The sequence below is a fragment of the Triticum dicoccoides genome, chromosome 4A (assembly GCF_002162155.2).
Source record: "Triticum dicoccoides isolate Atlit2015 ecotype Zavitan chromosome 4A, WEW_v2.0, whole genome shotgun sequence".
Taxonomy (NCBI): Eukaryota; Viridiplantae; Streptophyta; class Magnoliopsida; order Poales; family Poaceae; genus Triticum; species Triticum dicoccoides.
The window spans coordinates 478,562,494-478,574,477 of NC_041386.1; the positions used below are offsets into that span (position 1 = coordinate 478,562,494).

Sequence of the window (11,984 nt, forward strand, 5' to 3'; positions counted from 1 at the left end):
CGGGGTCCCTCCCGGGCAAACGGGGCTTCGGGTCTACAAAAGCATCTGCCGGCTGTCCTGCGTATCGCGCTGCCGGTCAGATCTCCTTCGACGCGAGCTGCGGTGCATCACTCCCGACGTCGAAGGTACATGATGACGTGTTCGTGTGCGAACAGAATCTTAATGTGCATACAGCAGATTCAAAACGCCAACCGATTCATGTGATGTATGAGCAGCGAATATGTACTTTTGGATGTAAAGTTGAATGATTAGATAGATGAATGACCGTACCTTATGGTTGACGGCGTCGTTGAGTGCGACCGGAGCATGTTGCTGGCGTCGGTGTGTTCGTTTCTTGCGGATCTGGTGGCGGCCGAGTTTCGCCGAGGTGGCTGCCGAGGTCGTGGTCTTTGTGTGACCGTGTACCTCCAGGAGATGCTTCTCGTACAGCCTGCATCGCTCGCAGCCGCGCATGGCGGCGAAAGGAAACCCTAGAGGGCTCTGGTTGGAAGTGTGTAGAAATGCCAATTTCCAAGACGTGTGGGAGGAAAGCCAATTTCCATGACATTCTGGAGCTGGTTTGAGAAGGAGGGCATGTATCTAACAGCAAGCATACAAAGCCTGACTAGCTTGTTGATCATGTCAAAAGCTTCATCAAGTTGAAGCTTTAGAAAACCATTCTCTTGTTGCATTTTCTCTAGTCGTCCATAACTTAGGTCCTTCACAACAACACCTGTAGCGCGTTCCATGTATCTAAAGCCTCCACCGCAGCGGGATCCTCTGCTATCTCTTCGTTGGCAGATCGAACCCCTGTAATAATCATTTGTGATGGAGAAGCACCAGCGCTGTGAGTAGAGGTATAGAAAAGCATAGTGACAGATATTGTGTTCTGCGAGTAGATCCTTCTCTGATAAATAGCTTTAGGAATCCCAAGATACTCCAACATAATATCAAGAATCATTCTTGCAGAAATTGTCAAAGTGGTATGGTCAACCTGGATGTTTGTAAATGGTTCAGACACGAAAAAAATATGTAACTGATAAATGAGTAGCAAAGGGATGTCCAAGCATAGGAGAATATATCAATTTTAAATGAGCTGCGAGATATAAAGCATATTGATAAGTTTGGGCTAACCTTTGTAGGAGGAGACAATTTTTTGTTGGTGGATGAAGCAGAGCCAGATGAACCTTGCTTGACAAGTTCGTCCAAGACCATCACAGCCAAAGTCGTCAGTTTTACACACAAGCACTCTAGGAGCTACAGGGATAAAATATGGTACCAAGTAAGAACGAGCAATAACATGCAATAAGATTGATTTGAGGTGGCAATGTGTGGTCAATATAGTCAAGAAATAGTGAATAGAAGGTATGGGTGAAAAATAAATATTTAATCACTAATTTTTGTTTTAAACATTTTAAAATCCAAACTTTTTAAGTTTCTGTAAATAATAGAGATGTAAAGTACATAGCAGATGGCATTGCATACAAAGACAGCATACAAATTTATGACTCATATATTGATACACCGGATGCTTTGTTGGGCAGTGTTCAAGAGAAGTACACTTTGTAGGGCAATTTCTGAAGAAAGGAAAGAAAATTCAAGGTGTCACACGAAGGAGACATAACAACAAACACGTATGAGCGTGAACGAAGCGATACAGCCAGGAACTGAAAATGAACACATGAACATGCATCAATAGAGATGAATAGAGCATGAAACGTACCTTGGCGGTGATGAAAGGCGCAGCGAAGAGGGAGGACCAGGAAGAGCAATCGATGAACAGCAAGAGATCTGGCAGTCACTTAACACAAACCTGGTAAAAGAACACCATAGAGGAGCAGTAAGAAGAGAGCAACACCTATCAAAAAGAGAACAACAGGCTGGCTTAAGGGAGGAGCGATTCTACCTCCATGGTTCTTTACGAGCTCCATTTTACTAATCAGGAACAATCAGAATAGAAGACAGAGTACCATCCGACGATCAATCATTGAGTAACCATCAGTGCATAGCGGAGTTGGGTAAGTATTGAAACCCTTAGATAAGCAAAGATTCAGTACATGAATTTGGTTACATAGGAGAAAAATTAATCAACACGAGGGCTTGTGAGAGCAAGTGAGCAAGAACATACCACTGTGAGCTCTTCTGCATCACTGCCTCTCTAGCATTTCTAGCTTCCCCCGCAACAGAAGAGGTGAACATCACGGACCATAAAACACGTCAGTTTCATTAATCCTCTCCTGCATAATGTGTTTCTTTTTGTGACAATAAATAAGTAGAAGTTGTGCCTCCATCCTCCTCATAGCCATTGTCCTGAGCTCACTCCAAAACAAAATATAGAAGGCTAAAACATTAGTAAGAGCATGAGATACATACAAATACGGTAGGAAGAAAATGGGGTAGTATTGATAAATAATACATGCAGCCAATATCTCATGATCCTAACAGAGTGCAGTGTTACCAATTTTCTGCAGTTCTCCTTTACAGTACCCCTAAATGATTATGAGCCCTCCATTTCTGTTAATCCGATGGATGATCTTAATCGGTACTCCAACAAGTGTACAAGAGAGTACCAACTGAAAAAGCTAGGGAGTACCCCGATCTTAGGGGTAAAAATGTAATCTAGATGCAATTAATTTATCATGTCAGTACGGCTGCTACATAATAACGTTTCAACTTGACATGATTAATTATTTTTAGAACCCTAATTCTTCACTGGGATAGACGCCGGCGGCGGCCATGCCATCCCCGCATCAGAGTCTCAGGGAGAGACGGCCATGAAGGCATGGCTGCTCAAGTACTTGTCAAGCGGCGTCAGCTGGGTATGGTCACCAACCAGGGCAACGCTGAAGCGATAGGACCAGGGCGAGGCGGGATCACTAGGTCGGCTGGAGCTCCATCATGCTTGCGTTGACCAAGTGGTGGACGTTCATGTGTGGGGTTGATCTGGCCAAGGGATAGCATTGGCAGCTGCGTGCGTAACAGCTCATGAGATGATGGCGGCACGCCTATAGGCCGATAAACACCCGATTTTTTTAGGGTACTCGCTTTTTTTTGACATGGATAAACAGACGCGTTACCAAACAATTTATACCAGATCTGATGTGAAAGATATCGCTTAAGAATATGAGAAAAATGACTAAACTACCCTTTCAGGTGGATGGCCAGATTTTAGTGGCACTCCATCCCTTCTTAAGGGAGTACCAGGGTACCGTAAAAGAGCTCAAAATAAATACGACTACAAAACTCCTCTTGGCATCCAGGCAGTACAGAACTTCAAAACGTGAACTGAATATAACCAGATAATGAGACAGAAACTCAAGGAGTTTTTTTATATAGTTGGGAAAGCTATTGAAGACCTCCACGGTCAGTAATTACGATCATGGAAGCGAAGCCTTAAATGCCCTTTTTGCTAATTGTTTAATATGTGTCTGCCCATGGTGTGGATCAATACAGTACTCCAGTAAGGTAAAGCAAGACGAAATAAACAAATTATGTTCTTTTTGTTGCTTACATTTATATTTGCCAGACCGTGTAGCAAGTGCACAAGAATAATTTCTACAAACTTAGGAGATAAGATCCGGGTAGCATGAATGTCCACCTCGATTGATTGAAAATTACAGGAGCTTAAATCAATCCGGGGATGTGACATACATCACCAAATGGAGTCAATCATGCATGGGGAAGGATGTGGCATGGAGTAAGCATAGATGGGAACAGAGAGGGAGAGATGGAAGGGTTGAGCGAAGCTTACCTTGGCTTGTTGGCAGAAGATGTGCTCCCCGCCGGTCGATGCAAGCACCGCTCCCCAAGCCATGCCCATGATATTGACCGCCGCTCCCGCCACATGTAGAGGCCGCTGTACTCACCGGCGCTCACCACTGTCCTTCATCGCTCGAGCCACCGCTAATAGAAACTCGTATCATTTGTGATAAATTAAACTCAATTGCATCCAGTGTGATAACCAAAAGAACAAGTGTGAATTATCAATTTTGGTGAACTTAATCACCACCTTAAAATTGCTTTCTCACCTGAATCAAAAGAAAAAGAAAAATACATTCAGAAAACTGAACACATACAAATAAGCCGAACACATACAAATCAGCCGGGGACAAACCGGCAAAATAAATATTAATTGTGAAATGGCTGACCTGATCTGGGAGCCAGAGCAATCATCATCGTCTAGCAGAGTGATCTAACTCTTTGGAAGCGAAAAGCAACGGGCCTGCCGTGTACAAGCTCTTCCTATAGTCCAATATGTGTTAGAAACTGTTCTCCATGTACACCGTAGTATGTTTGCTGCTCTAGGGCTGTGTTGAGCTGCTGGTTGGTTGAGAATGATCAGTCGGTCATACACTCAGGGGCTGTTTGGTTCTAGGACTAGCATTGCCACACCTTGCCACACATTTTTGCCAAGCTTGTCTAAGGTTAGTTCATCAAAATGAAAGCCACAAGTTGGCAAGCCTAAAGAAATCTTGCCATACTTTTTGTGTGTATGCCATGTGGGGTCCAAGTGTGGCTTGCCTAAGGTGTGGCATGAACCAAACACTCACCTAAGTTGGTCAAACTTGCCTAATCTTAGTTGTGGCAATCTTTGGCTAAGTTAGTCACAAACCAAACAGCCCCTCAGTACCTGAATGTCAATGCAATGTATTAGCATCCGATCACAGGCGGGTGTAGTATGATAAAAGATCGGATTATATCTTCAAAACCATGCCTGTGCAGCCTCATTATATCTCTGACGTACAGAAATATGTAGCAGTTCGCAAGAATTTCTCGGGAAATGATGGAAAACAGGAGCCGGGCTTTTTTCTTCGTGTTTTCAGGATAGCCTCCATACACCTATGGGAATCAATATCAGACCACCGAAATCAGGAAGGTAACTTGAAAGGGGAAAAATGAAGCACTCACCAGGCAATAGTGCAGTTCAACTATCTCTGAAGTGCTGCAGTGTCTGCCGAGCATGATGATGAAAAACAGTTCCAGAAGCTATAGATGTTAGCCATTGTTTGCCCGTGTACATAGCCTGCAACACCAGTGTTTTCTTAGAGATTTGGCATCTTTATGTCACAAAGAGTACCGATCTGTCAAATCCGTTGTTGTTTTTCAGAATATCTGATTGCTCATTGATCCCTGCAGTGCAGTTGACTCTCAAGAAATGTCCAATAAATGGAACCAAATTGGTTTCTTGACTTCCCATGAAGATAAGACGCCCTGTGCAGGTTCACCAGCTTGTTAATCACTGCTCGGCTGATGACGAGCGATGTGACATTTGTAGTGATCGAAACCTGTAGTTCAAGGTGCTTGGTGCCGAAGCTGCCATTGCCCAGCAAGAGGGAAAACTGGATCGCCTTGCTCGATGCCGGAATCGTAGCCAGGCCCGTGGGAGACATGGCTTGCGCAGGCACTGGCTCAGCCGGCAGCGACTCCGAAGGGCATGTGATGTGACGCATGTCTGCGTTGGCGAGGGATGCAGAAGCTCTTCCATCACTTGGCGCAGCTCTGAAGCCATACGGCCCAACTTTATAGATCACTGTATTTTAAATGGCATTAACAACTTCAGTTAAGTTCATCTCGTTTCAAAGTGCACAACACAGCAGAATTTATTTCAAATCCATCTTCATACTTCCACATATAACAATCTTGCTCAAAATCTGTAAGAGGAAAAAGGAACCAACCGAAAAATCTTGCTTGAAACCTCATACAAGAAAAAGCACAATGAACTGAAGCGGCAACAAAAAGCGCTGCAAATTGTACCTAAGACAAAGACAACCCACTGAGCAGATGAAATAGCAAACCAAATCTGACGATAAACCGATCAGCGCGATTTTTCTAAAAAAGGTAAAGAAAATTGAACGTATCACAGTGAGGAGACATAAGATCAAACACCTCATGAGCGTGAACAAACTGACACAGGCAGTGAAAGAACATGCGGTGCCCCATGTTTGGTTTTGGTAATTGATGACAATCTTTATGGACTAATGGTTGCCTTGAGTTATATTTGAAAGTTTTGTCCATAGGCTTTTCTTGGAGTACATGTGTTGGTTTCAAGGAGAGTTTGTGTCGACCAAGGTGCTATTCAAAGAATTATGTAAAGATTGGTTTTGTGAGAGGTTGATCAAGACTAAGTCAAAGAGTGAATCAAGTTGATCAACCCACAAAGCGTAGAAGATGTACCGAGAGGGATCAAGTGATCCCATGGTATGGTAAGCATTGTCAATTACGCTTTGTGTACTAACCCATGGTCTTCGTGAGGGTTCTTTGTGGGGTTAGATTGCGGTGTGCAAGTTCAAGTGGAGCATCACGAAGAGATCAAATGCTTGAAGCTTGCCGTCCTTTGTGGTGACAATGAACTTGTGAAGATGTGCGGAAGAGTGGCTCACCCATAGTGGAGTATGGGGGAGCAATCAACTAGTCTTCATCAAGTCAACACAATCAAGAAAGGTTGCGGTGTGCAAGTTCAAGTGTAGCATCACGAAGAGATCAAATGCTTGAAGCTTGCCGTCCATTGTGGTGACAATGTACTTGAGAAGATGTGCGGAAGAAAGGCTCACCCATAGTGGAGTATGGGGGAGCAATCAACTAGTCTTCATCGAGCCAACACAATCAAGAAGGGTGGTCCAACTTGAGGGAGTCAAGATCGTCATCATCTAGCTCAAGTAGACCATGTGCAAGGTAAAGGTTTGCCCTTGATAGGTTTTCTATTTTACCGATCTCATGATGGTAGTTGGGAGACCGGGTTATAGGATCGATTGCCATACTATCAAGGGGGGCTCTCAATGAGTAGCTTGATCGTATCGTTCGTTGAGAGGTCAAACCATTGCATCCTTGCATCATCTTTCTTGATTCTTGTTTGGTTCTCTTTGTGAGTCTTAGAGCTTACGGTCATCTTGTTGACAAGCTTGAGTTCATCGAAAACGGTGTTCGCTTGCATCTTCTATGATGTTTTTGATGTTGGAGGTTTTGCCGGTTCTTCTCGGTTGGAGGTTTCACTCCTCTTTTTGTTAGGCATACCTCCCCTGCCTCTTCTTACTATAATCAGTCGCTGTTTTGATGCTACTCGTCGTCTTGTTTCCAACAAGCTTGAGTTTGCTCAATTCGGAGCTCATATGCAGAAGTTATGGCAGTCCTGGTTTTCTTGAGTGTGGTTTTTGTCAGGGTCCCAGCGGTAGTACCGTGGTACCCAGCGGTAGTACCGCTGAGGAGTCACAAGCGGCAGTACCGCTCCGCAGCGGTAGTACCGGTGGTGACTCCGCAGCAGTACTACCGTTGGCTTACCAGGTCCCTACCGCGTCGATTCGAGGGGTCTTTTTCTGTGTCGGATTGTGCGGTACCTCGCTGCGGCAGTAGTGCGGCAGTACCGCTCCTTAGCGGCAGTACCGCCCTTCCTCCGCGGTAGTACCGCCCGGTTCCCTCTTTCCCTTTCCCCTTCGTTCTGCGCGGCAGTACCACCGAAGGGAGCGGTAGTACCACTTAACCCAGCGGTAGTACCGCTGTCTCCTGCGATACTACCGCCCCAAGGTTCATGTTTTGTTGCTCCTTTTTCCTGTTTCTTCCGCCTGAGCGGTAGTACCGCTCATGGAGCGGTAGTACCGCTCGTGTGCGGGCTGAGCACATAACGGTTGGATTTCCCCCTCCTATAAAAGGGGGTCTTCTTCCCATTGAACCTATCCTTCGAGCTCGTGTTCTTCCCCCATTGTTGACCTTCTTCGAGCTTGCTAACTCTCAATTCCTCCATGGTTTCTTGCTAGTTTTTGAGGGAAAAGAGAGAGGATATCTAGATCCACATTTTCACCAATCACTTTCTCCTCTATGTGAGGGGAACCCCTTGGATCTAGATCTTGGAGTTCTTTGTGTTTTCTTTCTTGTTCTTCCTCTCATTTTCCTCCCTAGCATTAGTTGCTTCGGTGGGATTTGAGAGAGAAGGACTTGGGCACTTAGTGTGCCCTTGCCATTGCATTTGGTGCATCGATTTGAGTTCTCCACGGTGATACGTGGAAGTTACAAGTTGAGAAGCTTATTACTCTTGGGTGCTTGGTACCCTTGAGCTTGTTCCTCTTGGGTGCTTGGGTGCCCTAGACGGTTGTTGGTGTTTGGAGCTCAATCATTGTGGTGCAAAGCTCCGGGCAAGCGTCGGGGTCTCCAAATAGGTTGTAGAGATCGCCCCGAGCAATTTGATGGGTACCGGTGACCGCCCCCAAGGGTTGCCAAAGTGTACGGGTTCGGTGACCGCCCCCAAGGGTTGCCATTTGTACGGGTTCGGTGACCGCCCTCAAGGGTCCCTTAGTGGAATCACGGCATCTTGCATTGTGCGAGAGCGTGAGAAGATTACGGTGGCCCTAGTGGCTTCTTGGGGAGCATTGTGCCTCCACACCGCTCCAAACGAAGATTAGCATCCGCAAAGGTGTGAACTTCGGGATACATCATCGTCTCCTCGTGCCTCGGTTATCTCTTACCCGAGCCCTTTACTTATGCACTTTACTTTGTGATAGCCATATTGTTTCTTGTCATATATCTTGCTATCACATAGTTGCTTATCTTTCTTAGCATAAGTTGTTGGTGCACATAGGTGAGCCTAGTTGTTTTAGGTTTTGTGCTTGGCAAAATTAACCGCTAAGTTTATTCCGCATTTGTTCAAGCCTAAACTGTAATTATTTTAAAACGCCTATTCACCCCCCCCTCTAGGCGACATCCACGATCTTTCAGGCAGGAATCAAAAATCAACACACAAACATCCATGGATATGCATGAGCAGACCACGAAACGCTCCTTGACGACGATGACAAGCGGAGAATAGAAAGCAGAGGAGGGGCCGGTCCTGCACATCAAGAAATACAGAGAGATGATTGGGAACTCACCTCGGCTTGATGTCCTCTCCACGTCTCCCTCTGCTGCGGTTTGCGGCGGTTCACGCTCGCCGAATTGAGCGCCAACAAAGAGGGAAGGACGGAGCGCAGGCCGCGGGTGGAGGAGATGGAGCTCGGGGCAGGAGATGGAGGGCATGAGCGTGGGGGAGGGCGGCGGCGGTAACCCTAACTGGGAGGAGACATTGGGTGCGAACGGAGAACGAGCGATCGAGGAGATTGCGTTTTGTTTCTTTTCTTCCTTCGATATACATTGTACCCCTCATGCCATTGGTTGCGCCACACAGTGCGCCTCTGCCCCACGTGGCATGCACGAGTAAGCCCCTTTGATGCACACCTTATTGTTTTGGATGAGCAAAGTGAGACAATAATTCATATTCATGGTCTGTTTATTGTAGTATTACCTCTATTTTTTTTGGAGGAAGTAGTATTACCTCTATTTATTCATAATAAAACCCTGTTAAAAACTACTGATAGCTAATTTTGAATTGGAAGGGGTAGATATTTAAAAAGACTGTACATGATATTTTTTTTCTTCTTCTCTTGAATATTCGTGGGTTCAGCGGGTTGTTCTCCAATCTTCCGTAGCAAGGCTCTCGTCTCTTCTTCTTCCCGCTCTGCTGCTCCGCCGCTCAGCTACAAACCCCACCCCCAAATCCAACCCAATCCCGCGCGAATGCGATGGAATCCTCTACCACCAACACGACCACGCCACCGGCGGCAGCCGCCAGCAAGCGGAGGCGGAACGCGGCGCTGCCCCTAGGGGATCTGACCAACCTCCTCCCGAGCACCCCCGCCCCGAGAAACCCTAGCGCCAAGCGGCCCCTCCGGCCGCCGCGCTCCGACGCCTCCGCGTGCACCTCCTCCGCGTCGGCCACGCCCGTCTCCAAGGCCTCTTCCGCCGCCGGTGAGCTCACTGCCCCAATCTCGGCTCAGTCCTTAGTTAACTAGCAGCAGCATCTTAGCTAGGCGCGCCGATTTCCTTCACCATTGTCACACCGCAACGCCTTCTCCGTTCGATTGCTGAGGTGCTGTGGATTATTTGCTTCTCCTTGCGTGGCACCAATTTGAGTTTCTGACTCTGGATCTTTGCAGCTGTTGAGGAGCCGGGTTTGGTGAAATCGCCCATCTCGACGATTTACACGAGTCGAGGGACCCGGGGGAGGAGAAATCCCACCAGTGTCAAGGCGCCTTTTCCTACTGGAGCAGCAGCAAGTTGCCCCCCTCTTGGGAAAGCTACAAGGGCCGGCAGGTGAGCAAGTTGATATGTGCCTCGGGCAATTTAGTCCCCTTTCGTTCAGAACTGACTTGCATTTCATTACTTCGGTTCAGAGTTCAGACCCTGCAGCTCTACACCTGCTTTTGTGCTATCCATTGTGTGATTTACTTATGATAAGCTTCTGCCGTGAGATAGTTCATTTCGATTGCTGTATTTAGTTTGTCTTCAAACCAGACCAAGTACAACAAGAAAAGCACAATCAATATGTGTCTTTTGGGTTTTCAAGAGAATGAAGTTATCAAATCATATACTATGTCATTAGTAATAGGGGTAACTGGAGAAGTAAATGTTCCCAGATGTCCAGATATCTGCAAGTTCCGAATGCAAAGTCTGAATATTGGCATAGCTAATGCTTGCAATGTGAGCGTATTTAGTTAACTCAATTGCACCTCCCTTTCAGTCACTCAACTAAGAAAGCCCCAGCAGCTCAGGATCCTTGTCCTATTTCATCCTCAGCTCCTTGTCATCAAGCTAAAAAGGTAAGCAGCAGTAAACTTTGAGCCATTTTCCAAGAATTTTTCCTTGACCGCCATGCTCTCTTTGACTGATCTTTATGATACGAATATTAATTATGCTTGCTGTTTGTAGCTCATGATTTTGCCCAAACTTTGTCATTCAGTAATATGTGACAAGTAAATGGTAATAAGGCACATATTGATTTTCTGCTTCATGCTCCTTTTCATGTGTATCTCCTATGCGGCATTTATTCAACACTGTATATGAAGACATGCTTATTTGAGTAAATGTTGACACCTCACTTGTATGCTGTAGAGCAAGTACCGGCACCATAGTGTCGGTATCACACAAACTTAAGAAAGCAGCTCAAGGATTATGTATGTTTGGTCCATCTAAATATCCGCTGATATTGTTTTTATTCTGAATGTGAAGGACTTAAGTAGTACATGCGCTAGTCGAAACATCAGTGCTTAAGCCTACTGTATAAACAGCTTTCCACAGAATCAACCTTAGGAACAAAAGTAAAAATGTTGGGACCCTAGCAACAGTGATTTCACCTTGCTGATTGCTTGAATTTCTGAACAGAAGAAGAGGCACTTGGGGGTGGAGAACTCATCTTCTGGCAGACCCAAGTTACCAGATGATTTCGTCGAGAAGCAGAGAGCATACTTCCAGGAGATCGACGCCTTTGAACTGCCGGAGGAAGAGGCCTCAGAAACTGACTGACCTGCATCGAAAATCAAGCCTTATCCGTTGATCATGTACGATACAGCTGTACAGAAATGTACTCGCGCGGGTTACTTTTATAGGACAACTGCGAGTTATGAAGTAGGAACAGACAGTCCTTGTAACATAGGTGGTGTGCTTTAGTGATCACTGATGCTCAGTTTCGCGTGTTTGTAGTTGTTGTATTGATGTCTAGTAGGATATGGTTGTGTTGGGACATGTCCTTGCAAGTTTTTCTGTGTGTGGAAGGAGCCATGTCCTTGCAAGTTTGTTTCCCCAATGTATGTACATTGAGCTAAAATGATGTAATGAATGGAGTTATCCAGCAGTTACCTTTAAAAGTTGCAAAATAGCTTCAGCCATCTCACGATGACTACTCAGGTTAGTGAAGATGTGGTATGATAAGGGCATCTTCAAGGTGGACCCGCAAACCTTCCGTAACCTTCCGGACTGCGATGTCGGTCCGGACTGCGGAAGCCATTCAACGACGATCTGTATCGGTTCGTGGAGCGGTCCGGAAGCGATTTCTCGAACTGTTCCCAAGTCTGCTTCTGACTACCCTGACCCATTAAAAAAAACCCTCCCTCCTCTCCGTGTGCTCCCACCCAGAGCCATTCAACAATGATCTGTATCGGTTCGTGGAGCGGTCCGGAAGCGATTTCTCGAACTGTTCCCAAGTCTGC

General features: G+C 45.9%; 1 protein-coding gene and 1 long non-coding RNA gene across 2 annotated transcripts; one reads left to right on the forward strand and one right to left on the reverse strand.

The window, feature by feature from the left end:
- Nucleotides 1–285: 285 nt before the first annotated feature.
- LOC119288989 lies at nt 286–2,078 on the reverse strand. Its single transcript, XR_005141382.1, has 4 exons — nt 1,886–2,078; nt 1,703–1,792; nt 1,114–1,236; nt 286–973 (listed from the first exon to the last, which is right to left on the reverse strand). It is a non-coding gene; the product is annotated as an uncharacterized LOC119288989 (long non-coding RNA).
- Nucleotides 2,079–9,408: 7,330 nt separating this feature from the next.
- Nucleotides 9,409–11,642, forward strand: LOC119286303 (putative GPI-anchored protein pfl2). Its single transcript, XM_037565682.1, has 4 exons — nt 9,409–9,747; nt 9,936–10,092; nt 10,520–10,598; nt 11,161–11,642. The coding sequence occupies exons 1-4, from the start codon at nt 9,522–9,524 to the stop codon at nt 11,299–11,301; spliced, it is 603 nt and encodes a 200-aa protein (XP_037421579.1). The 5' UTR covers nt 9,409–9,521; the 3' UTR covers nt 11,302–11,642.
- The last annotated feature ends 342 nt before the right edge of the window (nt 11,643–11,984 follow it).